This window comes from Euphorbia lathyris, chromosome 3 (genome assembly GCF_963576675.1).
Source record: "Euphorbia lathyris chromosome 3, ddEupLath1.1, whole genome shotgun sequence".
In the NCBI taxonomy this organism is placed as follows: Eukaryota; Viridiplantae; Streptophyta; class Magnoliopsida; order Malpighiales; family Euphorbiaceae; genus Euphorbia; species Euphorbia lathyris.
The window spans coordinates 19,067,130-19,089,720 of NC_088912.1; the positions used below are offsets into that span (position 1 = coordinate 19,067,130).

At 38.1% G+C, this 22,591-nt stretch overlaps 1 protein-coding gene across 1 annotated transcript; it reads left to right on the forward strand.

Moving 5' to 3' along the window:
- The first annotated feature begins 18,240 nt into the window (after nt 1–18,240).
- LOC136224542 (protein RGF1 INDUCIBLE TRANSCRIPTION FACTOR 1-like) lies at nt 18,241–20,917 on the forward strand. Its single transcript, XM_066012903.1, has 4 exons — nt 18,241–18,311; nt 18,404–18,583; nt 18,668–18,886; nt 20,491–20,917. Exons 1-4 carry the CDS (start codon nt 18,309–18,311, stop codon nt 20,740–20,742), a joined length of 654 nt encoding a protein of 217 aa, XP_065868975.1. The 5' UTR covers nt 18,241–18,308; the 3' UTR covers nt 20,743–20,917.
- The last annotated feature ends 1,674 nt before the right edge of the window (nt 20,918–22,591 follow it).

The window sequence follows — 22,591 nt, forward strand, 5'->3', positions numbered from 1 at the left end:
ACCTCCAAGCTTACTAAAGTATGAGGGAGACACTAAACCATATCCATATGAGGAATTACAAACAAGGCACACCCATATGTCGTATCTTATTAACCACCTTGATAGAGGCCACATCTTATTGGTTACAAGCTTTGTACGCGGGGATCATGGCCTCTATCCCACTAACAACATGTAGAACTCTATACATCCTCTACCAAAATCACTAGGAATCTACACGAGATCATGTTGAAAGATTTAATAGAACATGTCTGAGCATACGAAAGATGAACTTTGTGACTTCATTGGAGTTTATGACCCATGATACAATGTGCGACCAATTAAGAGAAGAGTTTGGTCTTAGGGGAACCTACAAATATTTGATTGCAAGAATCTAAGACATTTGTCGAATTAGATGAGATTAGGACGAAAGATAGATGTCTAGAGAAAAATTATAAAGATGGTCGATGTATAGTGGTCATGGCGAACCCTTAAAGAGATCGGGTAAAAACCACAAAATGAATGCAAATCATTATGGACTTAATTGAATACCTTTAAGAAGGAGGTGTTCATGTGGATTAGAAAGAGAATAGGGAAGATGGATGTCAAATATCTCATCCCAAAGACAAGGGAACACTACATCAAGAACATGAAGGCATTTTGTCGCTTCCACGTGATGAATATGTTGGTGTATGCCCTAGTTCCGAGACATTATAATCTTGACAGTGCCATTAATTGTAAGGCCATAATCTATACTATTGATTCACTTATCCAAGATTAGGTATCTGCTAATATTTGACTGGTTGAGGACCCAAGCAAGTGAAACCATGAGGCAATAAGATACTATTCTGAAACATCCCTAGTCCGTTCTTGTCATGGGAACAATGACGAACTAAATACTGGCTGTGCTTTGGTTGTTGACAGTGTTTCATTGGTCATGGATGTTGAAACACTAAGAGCTCGCTCAACATGATTTTTGTCTTTAAAGTCTCCAGGCTTGATGGCATTTTTGAGAAATTTACATAATTTTCCAGCCTCAACCATTTTGTTCAATTCGGCTGCTAGTTGCCTATAAATTTCCATGTCATGGCCTTCACTCTTGTGAAATTTGTAATGTAAGTCATTTTGTCTTCGGCCTGATGTTTGAACTTTTTGTGATATTGGATGTATTATCTATTTGACTCCACCCAATAGAGAATCGCCTTCTGAGGAGCATTTATAGGAGCATAATTGTGATTTGATTATTCCTTAGATCGTTTATGCTCGTCCCTACTCATGTCATGCTTAGACTCCTTAGGTTGATGAACCGAGCTTAATCTCTCTTTTAGTAATGTATTTAGCTTGTGGCTATCCCATTTAACAAAGTCACGGGCTATCCTTACTAAATCAGGAAAAGTCTTCAACCTTCTGGTTGTTAGCTCTTTTGAGAGATCCTTCCTTTGATAATTACTTACCATTGCCTCGACTGATCCGTCAAGGTTCATATTTTTAATCTGGATAGTCGTGCACTGGAACCTTTACACCCACTCCTTCAATGATTCACTAGGCTCTTACACAAGATAATTCAAATCTTGCATCGTCTTGCTCTTTAGGATGGAAGTGATGAAATGATCAGTAAATTCTTTGGACATTTGTTTAAAGGACCTGATGGATCCAGGCAACAGCTGGTCATACCAATAACCAACCGAATCTCTTAAAGTTATTAAGAATAATCAACACCTGAGGGCATCTAATGTTGTTGTAGTCTGGAGAGCCATGAGAAATTTTTTCACATGAAGAGTAGGGTCAGCCATACCGGTGTAGTCTTTGAGAAGTGGATATTTGAATCTCATTGGCATAGTTTGACTCATGATTTCTGCGCTAAGAGGATGATGACCCGCGAGGCTAAACCAGGTCATATTCATTTCGCAGGCCCATCCCATACTTAGACCTATGATCTAAGATCGGATGGGACCCGAATAAAGGAAGCGGGCGCAGCGAGTAACCGCCCCGAATGGGACCCGAATAAGCGGAAACGGGTGAAGCGAGTAACCGCCCCAAATTCCTAAACGGAGCATCAAGACTCCCACTCAGAACCACGTTCGTTGCCATGAAAGCCACGAAAGGGACATGACCTAAAAAGGGGGAACCGCCCTCAGAACGTGGCCCACTAAGGAGTAACCGCCCTCGGCGGTTACCTAAAAAACACCTATAAAAGGCCTTAAGAGCGAGGGAAAAAGGTACGCTCACAATTTTCCCCGCAATACTATTGTCAAATTACCAACCTTCTTACAAAAACTGACTTGATCGTCGGAGAGTTTTCCCGGAGATCCTGTCTCCGGTTCTGTTTTGCAGGTAACTCTGGCAGAGAATATCAAATCGGATCCGGCAAGTTATCATTGGTGCGGTGAACGTGGACCTTTTTTACCAACATTTGGTTAAAGGTACGCGAAGAACATGTCAGAACCATCACGAACGACCGGCGTTACCACTAGATCAACCAGTATGAACTCCAGGGGACCACGGATTGCGAATTCGCAACCTGCAAGTACACAGCCTGTGGTGCCTAGCTCATCGGGTCCTTCGGGACAATTGAGTCCCTTATTGGAAGTCCAAGTGCAAACTGAGATGGAAATGTCCAATAGTGATTTCGTGCAGATGGCAGGACAAGTCTTGGCTTCGAACATGAGCCAGGCGGCTGGAGATCGAATGATTAATTTACTAACTGCCCTCGCCGAACACAATACCGCCGTGGCGGCTGCTCCTCAAGAACCTGTGGTTATCTCAACACAATCACCGACTATCCCTGTCATATCGGCCCTCCCGCAGCCATCTCAGGCGCCAAATCAAGTGGGCCAGAGTAGTCGCACAAACCCACACAGCCACCATAGCAACTACTCGCACCCAGATCTCATTACGACGATACATCCGACCTGGCAGCCATCCCAACCGTTGCCAGGAGTGCAAGGCACTCTTCCGCTACAGCAAGTGGAACCTTTTCCTCACAGACATTCGGAGTTGATGACTCCTGGGCGAGAGCACACATGGAACTTTGATCCTATAACGGGACAGCGGTTAGTCCCCCAACAGGCACACGTCTCAACACCGATGGGCGAGTGGATGCCACCCAGAATTCACCAGCAGCGGATGGAAGAAGTCCGGCGAATACCCGATATTGACTTAGAAGATCAATTACGAAGCATGATAGAGCGAATGGGGTACTCGCCTAGGCCGAGAGCAGAGGTCCAGAGCGATTCACCTTTTGCCCCTTCGTTGCGGAAATTCATTCCAGATCACAGAATCAAAGCGCCCACGATACCTAAATACTATGGGGATCCAAATTCTGATCCTGAGGCTCATGTCAGGAACTACAGAGAACTAATGGATGTTGCAGGAGCGAGTGAAAGCATCATTTGCCGGTTATTCTCGACAACTTTGGGCGGAGCCGCATCTGATTGGTTTCGATCTTTACCCGCAGAATCTATTCACAATTGGCATCAATATAGTCGGGATTTCTGTGCGAAATTTGTGGGCTGTAAAGCAGCGGATGTGATGGATAGGCAGCTGAAGGAGATCAAACAGAGGAACTATAATTCCCTAAGGGAATTTGTTGTCGCATTCAACGATATTCTGGTGCGATTGCAAAACCCGGATATCGTGAGCATCCGCAACATCATGGCAGATGGAACCACAGATTGGAGTATGCGGGAGGAAATCATCCGCAACAAGCCGTGCACAGTGGCCGAACTCATGAAAATAGCAAAGGAATTCATGGAAGTGGATGATGTCAACAGGGAACATAGGGCTCAAACCCGGCGAGAAAGAGATGCCGCTAGATCCACTTCGGACAATCGGCGCCAGACCCAGTCCAAAAGTAATTTTGTTCGAAGAGGCGATCACCCCTTTCAAAGTGGCGGATATCAGACACCATTAAACACGACTCGCCAGGAGGTGTTACTTTGGATCGAAAAGAGCCCCCTGAAGAAGGATGTGCGGTTCCCCGAGGTAAAAGGTCGAACCAGTTTGGGGCGACATCCTAAAAAATATTGCAGGTTCCACAGATTGAACGGCCATGACACGAACGATTGCTATGAATTGAAGAAGGAGATTGAAAGGCTGATCGAAAGGGGCAAGCTGAATCAATTTGTACGAAAGGAGACTAGTGACGAGAAAGCAACATTACCACATGAAGAAGAGGCAAGGCCCGAAAAGAAGCAGAAAAAAGGAGTGATAAACGTGATAGCCGGCGGGATCTATGAGCCTCCAACAAAAAGAGCTCGCCGTGAACAGCGAAAAAGCAACACTCATAGGGGGGATGCCCTCAATTACTCATTCGCGCGAATCACGGAGCCGCATGCGGATGCTTTGGTGATTACAATGGCTGTAGAAGGATGGGACGTCAAGCGGGTCCTTATTGATACATGCAGTTCTTGTAATGTTATTTCTCTGACTGCATTCAACAAGTTGGGAATTAATGACGAGCGAGTGGAACATACATTCATGGATGTAACAGGTTTTGGGGGTCAATCCTCTCAAACAAGTGGACAGGTGGTGTTGGAGGCAGAAATGGGCGATAAAAAGCTAAAATGGCGAGGTGATTTAGAATTCGCAATTGTTGATCTCCCATTGGCCTACAACATAATTCTGGGACGCCCATTCCTGTCAGAAACGGAGTCGCTCATCTCAATGAAGCATTTAACATTACATTTACCAACACACTAAGGGCGAGTCATAGTTGAAGGTGATCAACTTGTATCTCAACAGGCCTATACATTGTCACTTGAACCAAAGCCAGACGAGGAAGATAGGGTAGAGGAGAAGTTGCCAGCGGAAGCATTGGGAGAAACGGAACTATTCGCCATCTCAAGCGACAAAAATGTGCGAATAGCGACGGGCCTCCCCGAAGAAACGAAGAAAGCCATTGCCGAGGTGTTGGTCCAATGTGAGTCGGCATTTGCCGCCCCAAATGAAATACTGAAAGGAATAAGTCCAGACGTAGCAACCCATCGTTTGAATGTAGACAAAGGTGCAATCCCAGTGCGACAGAAAAAGAGAGGACATGCTCCTGAGCGGCAAAAGGCGATTGAAAAAGCAGTGGCGGATTTGCTAAAGTCAGATGCAATTCGAGAAGTCACCTATCCGGAGTGGTTAGCCAATGTGGTGCTAGTCAAAAAGCCAAATGGAACGTACAGAATGTGCGTCGACTTCAAAGATCTGAACAAGGCACGTCCGAAGGATATGTATCCGCTTCCTAACATTGATATATTGGTAGATGGAACTGCAGGATATGAAGCTTTATCATTCACCGACGTGAAATCCAGTTACCATCAGATACCCTTGGAGAAGGCGGATGAAATCAAAACATCATTCATAACTCACCAGGCGATTTATTGCTTCAAGGTGATGCCCTTTGGATTGAAAAACGCGGGAGCAACATACCAGAGGATGATGAACAAGATATTTTCAGACAAATCCGGCGAGAACTTCTCGATCTACGTTGATGACATGATCATCAAAAGCAAGAAAATGCAAGACCACCCGCAGGATATCAAAGAAATCCTGGAAGTGCTAATCAAATATGGCCTCAAATTGAACCCAGAGAAATGCACATTCGGAGCAAGAGCGGGAAAGTTCCTGGGTTTCATTGTTAGCAGCAAGGGAGTTGAGGCGAATCCCGAGAAGGTTAAAGCAGTAATGGAGATGAAAACGCCGAGGAGCATAAGAGAAGTACAGAGACTAAATGGGCGGTTGGTGGCATTAGGGCGATTCATATCATGCTCAGCTAGGAGATGTCTACCTTTCTACAATGCCATCAAAAAATCCAAGTCCTTTGAATGGACGCCGGATTGTCAAGAAGCATTCGAGGGGATAAAGCGATTACTGTGTTATCCGCCCTTAATGAGTAGGCCGGAGGATGGAGAAGATTTATTTCTCTACGTATCCGTCACCAATATGGCGATATGCACTGTGATGGTGCGAGAAGAAGAAGGGCAACAATATCCAGTGTACTACGTGAGCAAAGTCCTGAAGGATGCAGAACTCCGGTATTCGAAGTTGGACAAAATGGCCCTCGCAGTGATAACCACGGCGGCTAGATTGAAACCATACTTTCAGGTGCATACTATCACTGTGAGAACTGGCATCCCAATGCGAAAGGTATTACAGAAACCTGACGCATCCGGCCGGTTGATGGAATGGTCAATTCGCCTGGGAGAATTCGATATTCGCTATGAAGGGAGACCAGTGCTAAAGAGCCAAGTACTCGCCGATTTCGTGAACGAATTCACCTGGGATGACGATGAATGTCCGAAGGCACAAAAAGAAGAGTGGAGCATGTACACAGATGGGGCATTATCTACAGATGGAGCTGGGCTGGGAGTCGTCATCAAGGGCCCGGAGGTTATTCGCCTGTGCTATGCAGCAAAATTAACTTTCAAAACTACCAATAATGCCGCAGAGTATGAAGCAATGATATGCGGATTGAAGTTGCTCAATGAACTCACCCCAGAAAGAGTGGTAATCTACAGCGATTCCAAACTCATGATAAACCAGATCACAAAAAATTATCTGGTGAAACAGGAGGAGCTAGTAAAATACCATCAGGTAGTCGGAAGATTGACACAAGAGTTAACGCACAAGGGAGTCGTTTGGGAGATGGTGCATGTTCCGCGAGGCCAAAATGCAAAGGCTGACGAATTGGCAAAAGCAGCGGCAAGTAGAGAACCATGGAGTCAAAAGGCATGCAATTTGGAAATAAAATCGGCACCAGCATTCGAGGTCGATCAGATTATGGTCATCGAAGAACTGGAAAAAGATGAAGATTGGCGGATGCCCATTCGCCAATATCTGGAGCAGGGAGATTTACCTGTTGATAAGAGCTTAGCCAGAAAGCTAATTGGGCAGTCAGCTCGATACTCAATTCGGGATGGAACTTTGTATCGGAAATCGTACACATGTCCATGGTTGAAATGCATTAGTCGCAACGAAGGAGACTACGTGCTGCGAGAATTACATGAAGGAATTTGTGGCGCGCACGAAGCTTCGGCGGCGTTGGCAAGAAAGGTCAAACTGATGGGATACTACTGGCCCAAGGTGGTGGAAGATTCTCAGAAGATGGTTGCGGAATGTCACAATTGTCAACTACATGCGAATGAAAAGCATGTTCCCGGAGCCGAACAAATCGCTATAATGACGGCGTGGCCATTCGCAACATGGGGAATCGATATAGTGGGTCCATTCCCAGAAACGACAAAGAAAAGGAAGTACTTGATAGTCGCAGTTGACCACTTCAGCAAATGGGTAGAAGCGGAGGCAGTAACCGCACAAACACCTGAGCGAATGATCGAGTTCTTACGAGAGAACATTATCATGCGATTTGGAATCCCGCAAAAGCTTATAACCGACAATGGCACCCAATTCAACTGTGCCAAGTTCAAAGCATACTGCGAAAGCATGAGGATCAAAAATCATTTTTCTTCCGTAAACCATCCCCAATCGAATGGTATGACGGAGGTTACCAACAGGGCCATGATTCAAGGCATCAAGAAGCGGCTAGGAGATAAAAAAACAGGTTGGGCGGATGAGATACCCCATATGTTGTGGGCATACAGAACCTCTGTAAAGGCAGCAACAGGCGAAACACCTTTCTCGCTAGTTTATGGAGCCGAAGCAGTCCTACCTGTTGAAATCAAGTCGCCCACAGATCGGATAATTTATTATTGCGACACACAAAATCCTATCAACATTAGAGATGCTTTGGATTTTGTGGAGGAACGAAGAGAAAAAGCTTACATGCGAATGGCAGTATACCGCAATAGAATCAATAAATATCATGACAGAAGAGTGCGAAAAGTAATAATCAACGAGAACGACTTGGTCTTGAAAAAAGCGGATAAAATACAATCCAGAGATGGCAAAGGCAAGCTGGGCGTCAACTGGATCGGACCATACAAAGTATCCAAGAAGCTGGGACCAGCCACTTTCGAAATAGAAGAAATGAGCGGAAAGAAGCTCCCGCGCACCTGGAATCTAGAGAATCTACGCCTATATAAAAAGGCCGAGTAGTTCGAGGAAATGACGAGTACTCTTTTTCCTTTTATGAGTTTTTCCCATTGGGTTTTCTGATAAAAGGTTTTAATGAGGCTTTGATCCCACACAGTTGGTGTACCTATGTAATAAACCTTTTCTCTTTATCAATAAAGGTATTCAATTATTACATTTATTCAATATGTTACGCCCGAATGCGGATTGTTCTTAAAAACACATAAATGTGTTGCCTATTAAAGAAAGGCGGATGCATGGTTACGCATCACTCGCAAAACCCTTAGGGTTAAACTCAAAAAACACATAAATGTGTTGCCTATTAAAGAAAGGCGGATGCATGATTACACATCACTCGCAAAACCCTTAGGGTTAAACTCAAAAAACACATAAATGTGTTGCCTATTAAAGAAAGGCGGATGCATGATTACGCATCACTCGCAAAACCCTTAGGGTTAAACTCAAAAAACACATAAATGTGTTGCCTATTAAAGAAAGGCGGATGCATGATTACGCATCACTCGCAAAACCTTATGATTAACCTTATGATTATATTATTTTCGAAAGAAAAATAATAGAGTAAGGCATAAAATTAAGCGAATAAACGAGTACTCAAAAATTGCAAAAAGGGTTTGGCCACCCTAGCGAAAGCAAAAATTACTATGAAGAATTACAAGTATGAAGTCGGCAAAAGGCAAAGATCATACATGAAAATAAAGTGACAATAATCGCACGTATAGGCAAAGCGGCAAGTGAAAGAAAATTAATATATACGGGCAGTTTGTTACATACAAAAAGTCCAAATATAAATTAAACTATGCTACAGCTTCCTCTCCTTCACCCCTATTGCTTTCCTCGCCTCCAGCGACTCCCTCATCTCCTCCAGTGGGCGGATCTACTTCAAGCGAATCCTCAACCCTCGAATCAATAACTGCTTCAGAGGGCGGTACCTCTTGCTCAGGCTGAGAGATGTCCTGCGGTGCCCCTTCTTCCGCATTCTGGGTAGGGATCTCACCGATAATTGGAGATTCCTGAAAACTCTTCCAATCTAAGAGGAGTACCTCATCCATATCAGCATCCTCGACTTCCAGCTTGTCCCACTTCTCAGTTAAATCCTTTTCAGGGATGGGAACCTTGGGGCGGTTAAGTACGAGATCCTGATGTCCATGCTCATAAGCGGCATGAATTCGCTCCCCATACCAGTAGATGCGGGCACCGTCTTCAGCCAGAATTTCCTCAGCCCTCTTCTTTTGTGTCTCCTTGGAATCAGCTAGATCATCGAGGGCCTTTCGCAGCTCATCGGACTTAGCCTGAAGAGATTTAAGAGCCTCCTCCTTCTCGCTCACAGCCTTCTGAAGGGCGCCTTCTAGGACCTTCACCTTCCCTTGGACATCATCATAAAGCGACTTCTGAGTCGCTAATTCAGTACCAAGACCTTCCAACTCCTTGGCTCGCTCGGCATCCCTTCGAAGAATGCCCTCAGCGAAATTGATAATCTGCATATAAGACGGCTCACGAATAAAAAAGGGCGAATAGAAATAGGCGGTTACAATGGACGCAAGATCCTTGAAAGAGAATGACAAGCAACAATATACCTCTACAGAACGCTTCTCGATCCCCTCCACAGCGGTAGGGAGCGGTACTTGTTCGCGCACACGGGAAGCAGAGGGAAGCCGCCCGAGGACATTGCATATGGAAGAGACAATGTCCTTGCAAGAAAAACTCACGGCCATGCCAAAGGTCCTAGTCCACCATCCGCTGATGTCGGGAATTGGCTGCAAAGGCGTAAAGAAAAATATCAAGAGAACAGCAGATAGCTCATGAGGAAAAAAGTAGCAATATAGAAAGAGGGAATAGATCAGGATACCTCATGAATTGGGGTACTGCTCTTTCCTTTGGATGAGGCGGATACGGGTGTACCGCCAACAGTAAGGGACACGGAGGTGTTCTTCTTCTTGGGATGAGAAGACTCTGTATTCGCACTTATCTTCCGCTTCCTCATGAAAGGAAGATCCTCGGAGGCAGAAGCGGGACCTTGTGAAACGGAGGCCCTTACAGGAGAAGCCGCCTCAATGGAAGGAATCGTTCCTCCAGAAGAATCCGCCCCTACAACGGAGGCGGTTCCCGCCATCCGCTTCTTCCTTCTCGCTAGGGCTTTAGCCTCCCGATCTGCAGCGATTTGAGATAAAGGATCACCCCTGCAAAGGGTTAAAAGAAATCATCAACTTGGAAATAAAAAGTACCTTGTACAAAAACGCGATAAGGGATATAGACCACGCGATCCCCCTCGCGGTAGGCAATCGCTACTCGGCTCCTTAGCATATGGAAGGCCTGATCATATGTCCATACAAAAGGAGGGGTACTCTTCAGGAACTTGATGACGGCGGATTCTTCCTCGCTGGGATAACCGAAGTTCAAACTCTTCACATTGGGCCGGCCCCAATGGCGAAGGAAGTTCGGATTTCCCTCATTAAACTTGATAAAAAAGTAAGAGCGATCCCACTCGCGGATCTTGTTCAGTTTCTCGTCAAAACCATAGTATCCGCTCTGGCGGATGAAAGTGAAATACCCCGCTGAACTCTTGAAATGATGAAGCTTGGAGAAAATTTTAAGCGAGAAAGGAACCTCCAAACAATCCGCCAGAAATTTATCTAGGGTCAAGTCGGCCCATCCATTTGGATGTAACTGCCCGGGTGCGATTCCGTAACCGCCGAGGATGGAAGCAATCTCATCCGCCAGCGGATAAGTGAAGCCGCAGATAATCTGGGCGACGAAAATGGTGAAATACCCCTTTGGGTAATCGCCCGGTCCTCTATCCTCCCCGGGAATGATGGTCTCGAGACCTTGGAGCCAAGGATATTGCACCCGCAAATCCTCAATGGTCTCGCGACAAACTAGGCTTCCCGACCTGTCCCTCTTTGGTAACAAACGGGGGGTTGGGACAGGTGGCGGAATCAACTTCTTAGGGTCAAAACCTAGACCCTCGTCGGTTGTATTCGCCAAGGGGAGGAAGTCAGCGGGGTGGGAATCAGACCCATGAGAACTGGTTGAAACTTCATCAACCATCTCATCAACTTCATGAGAAACCTCGCGGACGTAGCTCTCATCGAACGGTGCGAAGTCAAGGTCGGGGTTCGACATGTTGAGGAAAAGAAATAAACAGAAGTAAAAAGCCGAACGAGGTACAAATTATGAAGAGGAAAACTTACATGGGAAAGACAACACAGAGAAATGACGAAAATAAGAGGTCAACGCCAGAAAAGATGACGCCGGAAAAGAAATAACGAAAGAGGAAAAATTCACAAGTTTTTGAATTTTGAATAGACAAGCAAAAACGAAGCGTCCCCTATGAACAGACCCTAAAGGGCTCTTGTATCAAACTAAAGGGGAGGCATGTGATGACCCGCGAGGCTAAACCGGGTCATATTCATTTCGCAGGCCCAGCCCATACTTAGACCTATGGTCTATGATCGGATGGGACCCGAATAAAGGAAGCGGGCGCAACGAGTAACCGCCCCGAATGGGACCCGAATAAGCGGAAACGGGTGAAGTGAGTAACCGCCCCGAATTCCTAAACAGAGCATCAAGACTCCCACTCAGAACCACGTTCGTTGCCATGAAAGCCACGAAAGGGATATGGCCTAAAAAGGGGGAACCGCCCTCAGAACGTGGCCCACTAAGGAGTAACCGCCCTCGGCGGATACCTAAAAAACACCTATAAAAGGCCTTAAGAGCGAGGGAAAAAGGTACGCTCACAATTTTTCCCGCAATACTATTGTCAAATTACCAACCTTCTTACAAAAACTGACTTGATCGTCGGAGAGTTTTCCCGGAGATCCTGTCTCCGGTTCTGTTTTGCAGGTAACTCTGGCAGAGAATATCAAATCGGATCCGGCAAGTTATCAGAGGAGTATCCATATCTATAGTCTTTGGCATTCTTGATTCTAACCCTTCGTTTTTCATGGCATGTCGAAGCTCCTTTCTGATGAGATTATAAACCTCTTCCTTCAAAGAACTTCCCTCTTCCACATTTGGTTTCTTCTATCTGGAGATCTGGTAACCTCCAGCCTTTTTTGTGTGCTTCAACGACGAATCAATGATTCGGTGGAATCATGACGAATGCCTATACGTCGATTTGGAGATCTTGAACCTTCAGGTTTTGGAATTTGCTTGAGAGGTGAAGGTGACTAATAACGCATTCGGTATGAAGGATTGACATGCTTCTCCTTGGATCTCCTTTGGACTACTTCAGGCTGAGATTTGTCTGAGAATCCTCTCTTCTTCGGACAAGTTCGGACGTCATAGTGTCTTGTAGAACAAGTCGTTGATCCATGTCTGTCTCCATACCTACCAACCTCTATTGCCTCATTCAACTCAATTTGCATGACTTCCATCTGAGTTCCATGCTCCGCTCTGAGAATGTTCATGGACTCTTGGACGGATTCGATGTTGTATATCAACTGCTTCGTAAGGCCATCCACAAACCCACGTTATTCATGGTCTAAGGATCCTAAACAAGCACCGGTCCTCTAATCTAGAGCCGGAGAAATGTGCAATGGTTCCATTGGATTATTGGTAGAATCCACTAGGCCACGATTAGGTGCAGCCGATGTGCTTGGAATATCTGCAGTTTGTTGGATAACTGGTTGAACTACGAAACTGTGTAAATGTTCTATTTCCACGAAAATTTTCCATGCTCACCGCACCAATTGATGTCTTCAATACTAAATACACTTTTGGGCCTGTCTTCTAGTGACCTGAATCAACATTAAACAATCAGGGAGGGGCCGAAATCTAGTGTTCCCTCTCGATGCTTAATTTAGTAGGATACTTAGGAGTAAGTAACAACTTGAAAGCACTTAATAAGAGATTGTAAATAATGAATGTACCCGAAGCTCTGTTTCCAAGGCTATTTATAGGTAAGCACATACTTAAATTATAATATACTTTATACGTATCAGCTCCTGATCGGGTTCAGTCAAATGCCTTTTAACATGTAGAGTGCAGGTTGGCTTCAGACTCCTATCCTTTTATGTCACTCTGTAATATCTGACGTGATCTAGGGAATATGAGCGTACCTTTGAGGTCCGAAACTCCTATTGGTCCACGTGTGAAACTATGTGACTTCTTGTTAAAGTTTCTACATAACCGTAAAACTCAGCTCCATCAGCTTGCTTTGACATAGGCTTTTGGTTCAGGCCCATGAAGCTAGATTCGACTAGGCCGTTGCTTATGTTATAATCTATTTATCTTATATGAGAAAGCAATGTTAATAGGAAGAGGTGCAAGAAATTAGACATCGATTCAACTAGGTTGATACCTCATCGAACTAACTCCAACCACCCACCTGAATATTATTAAAAAGAAAAAAGAAAAGATCATACAAAGAATAAAGAAAAAAATAAGCAATTCTAAATTTCTCTAACAAACAAGAGTCGTAAAAAATAAATAAACGAAATAAAAACTCAAAGAGTTGAATCCCACCAAGTGAGATTGGAAAAAGTTCTTTCGTTTTTAGCTAAGGCATCACCTGTTCGGTTGCCTTTCATTGGTAAATTGTTCTTCCACTCTTACCATAAACGATCGATTTCAAGAAAACAGAAAAATTACTAATGTACGAAGAAGTAAAGAAAGAAGAGCAAATCAATCACATTGATTGATCTAAACTAAAGAAACTCTAAAATCCCGATCAATAGAGGGAGTCAAAACAAAATCGCAGAAGTATTTTTCGCTCTGATGCCATCTCGATAAAAATAGTTGAAACTGAATATGAAAGGAACTGAAATTCGAAAACAATTGCGGAAACGATTCATTGAATAAATGATAAAACCGCGTCTAACTAACTTATATAGACAATTGCATAACTAACCGTTAACTAATCTAACCGGTAACTAGTTCTAGCCGGCTTTAGTTATAAACACACTACAATTAACTATCCTAATTAACCTATATGGTTAATATTCTTCCGAAGCCTAATTTATATCTTTACTCAATTTGAAAGAATTGAAAATTCAAAGATTACAGAAAAGAAAAAGCAAAAATAAACTAAAGATAGCTATACTAGTTTCCTAATAAAAATTGTAGAATAAGAGGTTGAAGCTGGCAATATTAGTTGGCCAAGGAGAGGATATGCATGAATCTTAGTCTTACCATATGAATGGCTTCATTTCCATATTTACTTCTGAACTTTCTATATATATGATATTTCCTTTTCATTTGTTTGACTAGATGGAAAATTCAAATTTTCCCTCCTAATTGCTGGATCAATGGAAAATAAAAATAAAAAGAATATGTGTTCCTGGTTAATTTATAATATCCACCGCGATTCAAATATTCCCTCGCTGATGTTTAGTCCCAAAAATATTGTAATTTTTTTAACATATTTTTGTTTATCGATCCTCCACATTGCTGAGATAAACTTTGTTTTTGTTATTTTGATGTTAATGTTAGACTATTTGGATGCTAATAACTTCACAGCAGTTTAATTAGTATATGTTTTTAAGAATATTAATTAATAACTCTAAATTATCTCCGATACAGATACATATAAAGTTTATTAAAAGATTTATTATTTTTTTCTCGTTAACTTTCTTTATTTTTATTTTTTGAGACGAGCGTTCACTTTTTTTTTATTAGTCTAGTTCACTTTCTTTATTAATCTCACTTAAAAGCTATATATCATGAATTATTAAAATGTTCATCGGTTTCATTATGATTGACGTTTAAGATTTCTATATAAATATTAAAATATATATTAATTAGTATAAAGATAGTTCAATATTACCATTACACCTTTTTCTAAGAATATTTGAAAATTTCTCTACAAATTTAAGCAGGATGCTGGCCATTTATCGACAATAAAATTGTGTACGAACGAACTAGTAAAAACCGATTGGATCAAAGTCAGTCTACCGACTATCGAGAGTAAACTGCCTTTCTATTTAGTAAACTTGGACGGACCGTTGGTTGAAGATACAAAATTTTGAAATAATTTTTTTTTTAAGAAAAAAACAATCATAATGAAATATAGGGAATAATTAAAATTAACATTAACCAAATATTTATAGAATTTATATATATATAAATTTGAGTTAAGCTTTATGGCACACTATCCTTGTGATCTTCTATATTATAGTATGACAGTAAAAATGGCCATACAGGCATTTTAAATGGATATCAATCTGCTTTTTTTGCCATATATATACATTATTCTGCACTTTTTTTTTTTTTTTGTAAATTCTCTCTCCACCTTTCAATATATATTTCTTTCACTCTTTAAATTTTTCTTAGACAAGAAATTATTTTTTTATATAGTTTTCTTAATTTCCTCTTCTTGGAAATTCTGAATTACATATGTAATAGAACCAATCATATTTTTCCATATTTTTGTTATTTTTAATTTTTGCCAACCTCAACTGTGGAAATTTTTTATATATTTATTAAATTATTATTTTTAACTCGTTTTTTAGTGTCATAGATAAAAATAATTTGGGATAAAGTGCAAAAATGCCATAACGTTTGCAGTCAGGAGCAATTTTACACCCAACGTCTAAAATGGTATCATTTTACCTCTAATGTTAGCAGTCAAGAGCAATTTTACCCTTAACGTTCGCAAGTTGGGTTAATTTCAAAATATTATTATAAAACACAGATGTTTTGTTCCTTATTCTGCACCAATTGCACGTAAGTTGATTCTAAAAAAATATTTCATATTTTTTATATACAATATATTATTTATTTAAAAAAAATCACGTTGTGATCTGTTACTAATTAGTGATAAAATGACGCAATGTGAAGTGTAGATGACATGACATCAAGACCGAAAAGACAATTTAATGCATAATTTCTTCAATTGACCCAATTTGTCAATCTTAGAAGTAAAATTGCTCTTGGCTGCCAACCTTAAATTAAAACTGCACTACTTTAGACATTAGGGGTAAAATTGCTCTTGTCTGCCAACCTGAAGTTAAAACCGCCTTATTTTAGATGTTAGGGGTAAAATTGTTCATAGGTATAAACGTTAGGGTATTTTTACACCTTATCTTATTTTTTTCATAGTGCAATAGATAAAATAAAATTTAAATTCAATAAAGTATAAGTAAATTGTAGAATTAATAAGACTAAATTGTTATGGGACGGCTAACTTTAATTCATATCTGTATATAAGTTTATATAAGGAAATTATTCATCTAAATAAGTAAGGTTGTTGAGAATATATATTCTCTAATATTATCAGTTCTCAAATAAATTTCGAATTTTAATGTATTTTATATTATTATTATTATTATTATTATTATTATTATTATTATTATTATTATACTCCTATGCAGAAAAGGATTTCGTTGGCTTTCTATTCTAATTAGAGAGTTTTTAGAAAATTCATTCCTAAACAAGGAAGGAAGTTATTCCTCAATAAAAATATAATTTTTCTATTTAAAATTCTATTAGGAAAAGGATTTATCATATCTCTATAAAAACCTTGTAAACTCCCATAAATATAATTCTACATTTAATTCTTCAAATATCTCTACGAATAGATTTTTTTTTTAGACCTCCGATGCTAAATTCTTTTATCGGCACAGCGTGATCTCACACCATTATCACAATGCCGGTCATCAGTGATCAGAGATTTATTCAGGTATTACTAAAAAGACGTACATGTTTCGAAATATTGAAATTGAAATCTATGTTTGTCGATATCGAAACTTTAAACTGTATTTATAAACTTTTAAATCTGATAAAACGTTAAAATTTATTATTATTTTTTTGGTTAAAAAATTAAATTAATAATCATATATTAATATATTAATAAAGGTGATAAATAAAATTAATTAGAAATTAACGACTACTAGTAATTAATTAACTAACCCACCCATAAGTAACCTTTGTATTTTGCTGTCCTTTATGTTATCTTACCAATAAATAGACGCAAATAAACACTAGCGTAGGATCTAAATACTCCTAGGTAAATTACATTTGTAGTCCCTCAACTTTAGTCTTATTTTTTTACGATCTTTAAATTTTAGAAGTGGATATAAAAATTTACGATCTCAAAATGACCGTTGATGATTTCAAAATAGAAAATTTATACATTTCTCATAAAATCACGTTTTTTATTTTTCAAATCATCATTTTTAGAGCTTTATTTTTGTGAACAGTCATTTTCTTTCTCTTAATCAAACAACATTGTTAAAATAAAAAAAAAGTTCAAGAATTAGTGTTGCTTAATATTATTTCAATTAACTCTACGATGGAGGGTTATATGTTATTTAGACATGTTCATGGACTCGAGTATCCAATTGACCCGCCTAAACCCTCACCTAATGTGTTATGCTTGAATAAGAAAAGTAACAGTAGACCCGGCCCATTTAATTCCACCTATTTCTAGAGCAGATTTGAAATTTATAAAAATTGGACGGAGTGGTGCAGCTTGGTTCGCTCTATTAATATTAATTAATTAATAGCGGCGGTGTGAAAACTTAACGAACGGACGTGCTGTAACCTAGGGATCACTAGACGACTCTTTCACTCTATAGGGATCGATCGGGACATAGCAGAATTCTTCTTGGAGAAGGATTGGTTTACCTAGGTGATTGATCCCGCCATAATATAGTCCTACCTATTAAAGCATCGGCAACCGAAGTTGAGTATACATATATGATGATCTTCACACGTAAATAGTCAGAAGGAAAGAAAGCGTGGTAAATGGTAATAAAAAAAATTGGCGCCACATTTGGACAAGTGGACATAATAGATGAGCGACAGGTGTCATGAAGCGAGAAATATCCCGAGTCTCATGTAAGACAACTAAATGCACCTCAAGGTGCTGCCGTGTCGAGAAAGTAATTAAAAGATAGAGTTAGTCTATTCATTATTGGGAATCAATGCTCCGGGCCGAATAGAGCGTGTCCACGAACAAGTCTAATATTAAGTGATCAAAGGTTAAAAAGACTTTTACGTTAGTAAATATCAAATTTTAGAAACTTTTATGCCCCATTTTTAAAATCAAGTAACCATAAAGAAAGTAGAACCAAAATTGAGGGGTCAAAACTACAATTTACCCTAGTCAATTTTTCCATTTCTGAATTTTTTTATTAATCAATTTTCAATCCAACGGTACAAATTCCAGCCAAACCTACCATCTAATGATCTCAACCGTTACACACCGTTATTGTTTCAGACATTTTGTTTGTATATATACATACACATTCTCTTCTTCTTGTCTTCCTTGTTTCCTTCCTCTGATGAAACTTATGTTTTTCCTCCGTCACTCCTTTCTTCTTCCCCATTGATGAAAGAAAAACACATCAATCATGGTAATAATCTCCAATCCACATCACATTTTCTTAATTTAATTTAATTTAATTTTCCTTCTGTTAATCACAACATTTTCTCGGCTGCCAAACAGGACCAAATGCAGATTCCTCCATGGCTAGAATCTTTACTCTCAACTCCATTCTTCTCCATTTGTTCCCGACACCAAGATTCACCTCGGAATGAATGTAACATGTACTGTATCGACTGCAAAAACGGAGCGTTTTGCTTCTACTGCCGATCTTCCAGGCACGAAGATCATAATGTGATTCAGGTAAGAAGAGGATTGATTAATCGATTTGTTAATTGAATTTTTTTGATGTTAATTTGATTGGTTGATTTGAAAATGGAATTGCAGATAAGAAGATCATCGTACCATGATGTGGTAAGAGTTGCGGAGATTCAGAATGTTTTGGACATAAGTGGAATTCAGACATATGTGATAAACAGCGCGAGAGTTATGTTTATTAACGAAAGACCTCAGCCGAAGACAACTAAAGGAGTTCCTTCTCATTTGTGTGAAGTCTGCGGAAGAAGTCTTTTGGACTCTTTTCGTTTCTGTTCTCTTGGATGTAAGGTATGAATGTCGGTTCCTTTTCTTCTGTTTCTCTATTTTTCTCAATTTTATTTTTTCAATTGCATTATATATATATATATATATATATATATATATATATATATATTAAAATTGATTTTGCTTGATATATAGCTAAGGTTTTAACTTTTAAAAATAAATTTTTTTTTAAAGAATTAATAATAGTTTTTGGGTCACGTGTTTGTTTGTTTGTTTTTTACATGATATCAGAGCTGATTAGATCAACAGTTGTCTTGGTATATAATTCCGTATAATGTTAACATTTTAAATATTATATTAAAGTTTTTGGGATTGATCTGTTTTTTTACATATATATATAAATATTTAAGAGGTTGAATAATATATATATATATATATATATATATATTCATGTTGATTAGATATATAGGTTGGAGTCATTTATTTATAAGAGCGATTCTCTCATTTTAAGGTATTTTTAGAGTAATTAGGCTAAATTTGTTAATATAATAGTAGACATATTTCGTGTTGATTATATATAGAAGTCGGAGTCATTTATATTTATTAGGGGGCCGTGCTCTTATTTTAAGGTACTTTTTTTAGAGTGAATTGGATTAAATTTGTTAATATAATGTTAGATTCATCTAGTTTAGTAATTAATAGACTATTGGTAGATAGTTCGAAAAACTTGACATTTTAGAAGATTTACTTTCGATGAAACTATCGATATTAGTTAATTACAGAGGTTACTCGTTTATAAGCATGAGATAAGTTAGATGAAGTTTCTAATTAATATGATACCTCAGTCATCTAGTTTAATGTTACGTCACTTACTAATGTTTATTTCTATAAACTTTATGCTTCGGATGTCCAATTTTAGACGTGACACGTGAGGAAATGTATTAACGTTAATTAGCCAAAGTTACATGTTTACAGATTAATATTTGTACAATACTATATACAACTTAAAATTTACAATTATATATAGGAAAAAACATTTTGAAGCCCCTAAACTCTTTTATATTTTATTGATTAAGTCCTTAATATTTCAATTTGAGACCAAGACTTTTGATCAAATATAATCAAACATATCAGACCCTAGTGACCAAGAAATTCACCCAAGCGTTATTATTCATTTGCATTAGAAAATTTTGCATTTTTAAGAGTTTTTTTTTTCTTTTTCTTGAGAGAAATATTTCTAAGAGCTAAAAAGCAATTTATATATGTTTAAAAAAGACTTAATAAAAATGTGTTTTTTTGGCTTAATACATCAAAAGCCCCTGAACTTTATTCAAAAAATCAATTGATCTCTAAATTTACACAGTGGTTCATCTGTCACCTAAATTTCCTTAAAATGATCGATCTATTTACCATCTGAAACTTGCTTGAAGTGATATACTACATTTCAATTTATCCTAATCTTTTTTACTATGCCGCATGATCGTAGGGTTAATAACGTCATTTTAATCAAATTGAGAGGGCTAACGAAATACCCTGTAAATTCAGGGGTTATATAAAGTGTAGAATATAGAATTGATGTGATATTGTTGTAGCTAGCATTCATTATCATGAAATGGATGGAGTGAAACTAATAAAAGTGAAAGATGTTATCTTGTGATATAATTCAGGTTGCAGGATTAAAGAAAAATGGTGAAGGAAACTTTAACTTAAGCACAAAGAAGGAAAATATGGAGGATTCAAGCAAGGAAAGAATTGTTATTGGAAGAAGATTAGCATCAAAGCAAGATGAGGAAGAAGACCAAGAACAAGAACAAGAAGTAGAACAAGTAAAATTGCAAACTAATCCTTCAACTTCTCATAGGAATTCAAATTCAAGAAGAAGAAAAGGGATTCCTCATAGGGCTCCTTTTAGGTCCTAAATTAATTAAAGTCATGATTAAGTTTCCTTAATCACTTTGTATATCCATCCAGCTCATTTCTTCCCAGCCATCACATGGGGGATATTATTATTATTCGGCTAATTAGGTTATAAAAACTCAGATTAGTTTTTTTTAATTAAGGAAATTAAAGGTTAATTAATGTATTAAAGAAAAGAAAAGAAAAGAAATTGATTAATGTTTTGGACATGCAAAGAAAACAACAGCTCAGCGTTTCCTTTTTAATTATTTATTTGGTAGAATTCAATTGTTTTTATTTTATTTTTAAATGCTTTGGTTCATCAAACGTGCAATTTTTATTATTATTATTGTTACTATTATTAATATTTTATGGGATAAGGTGTAAAAATACCCCCAACGTTTACAACTAGGAGCAATTTTACCTTAATGTTGGTAGTCAAGAGCAATTTTACCCTTAACGTTGACAAGTTGGGTCAATTGGAGAAATTGTTCATCAAATTATCTTTTCGGTCACAAATCTTTTCATATACATTTCACATGTGCGACATTTTATTACTCATTAGTAATAGATCGCAAATATATGATTAAACGTGAAAAATTAAAAAAAATACAATGTATTTTGTTTTGTACGAGTTGGACAAAAAAAATTAAAATATTTCACCGAATTTAAAAATATTAATCTCCAATTCTATTATTAAATCACAACAAAATATGAAATCTTTTTTTAGAAAACTTACATATAATTAGCACAAAATCGAAAACAAAATATCTGTATTTTATAACACTGTTTGAAATTTACACAATTTGCCAATATAGAGGTAAATTTGCTATTTGTTGTCAACATTAGAGATATAATTGCACCATTTTAGACGTTAAGAGTAAAATTGCTCCTAAGTGTAAATGGTAGGGGACCTTATCCCTTATTTTTATTGTACAAAAGACCTTTAATTTTATATGAAATAGTAAATTTTGGGGGAAAAACAAATAATTATCTTGCTCAATGCATATACAGATTCTTCGTAGGAAAATTTACAGAAAAATTTAGTTTTAAAAAATTATTTATAATTATATTAAATAATACTTTAAATTATAGCAAAATAAATAAATTATTTTTTAAATATATTTTGAGAATTAGAGTTTATTAAATTATGGATCTGAAATATATTTTTAAGATTTAGAATATATAAATTAGGGTCTAGAATTAATAAATTAGGGTAAAACATATCTTATTTTGATATATAAAAAATAACATCATATTGAAAATTAATTTTTATAATATGATTTAATTATAATTTTAGAGCTAATTATGTTTTTTTTTAACCCTTTGATGAGTTGGGTAGAGTTTTATGGGCTTACATCTGATTAAATGAATTATTTGGTAGTTTGGTATGTTTGACGTCGGGTAGTATTTAGATAGGGTGCCTGTTATGGTGAAAACCACACCAAGTAACGGTACTTTGTAAAAAACAAAGTAACCATAGCGAACACCAGTAGATAGGGAAATTTACACAGAAATTCAGATTTAAAAAATTTACAATATGAACGTTTCTGCATGAGATATGAACGTTTCTCTCAAGGGGTTTGTAAGATCCATTAGAAAAGCCCATAAAATCATTTTGGGCTTCATCTCAGCCCAATATAAAACAATCATCTTGAACTTTGACATTATTATACTAAATTTTAAATGAAATCATTAATATTTCATGCATTTTATTTTATGATTTTTTATTTTTTATTTTATTTTTTTTAAATAATTAGTATTTTTTTAAGTTGTGCGCAATGCACTTATATTAAACAAAAGATAATCAAATTCATTTTTATCTTTTACAAAGAAATTACATTACATATTGACAAAACGTAACCCTTTAAA

Excerpts from the sequence above, each read along its gene's own strand:
- LOC136224542 (XM_066012903.1), top strand. Across the intron at positions 18,584-18,667 it reads AAGATCATAATGTGATTCAG|ATAAGAAGATCATCGTACCA; the intron begins GTAAGAAGAGGA and ends ATGGAATTGCAG. Across the intron at positions 18,887-20,490 it reads TCTGTTCTCTTGGATGTAAG|GTTGCAGGATTAAAGAAAAA; the intron begins GTATGAATGTCG and ends GATATAATTCAG.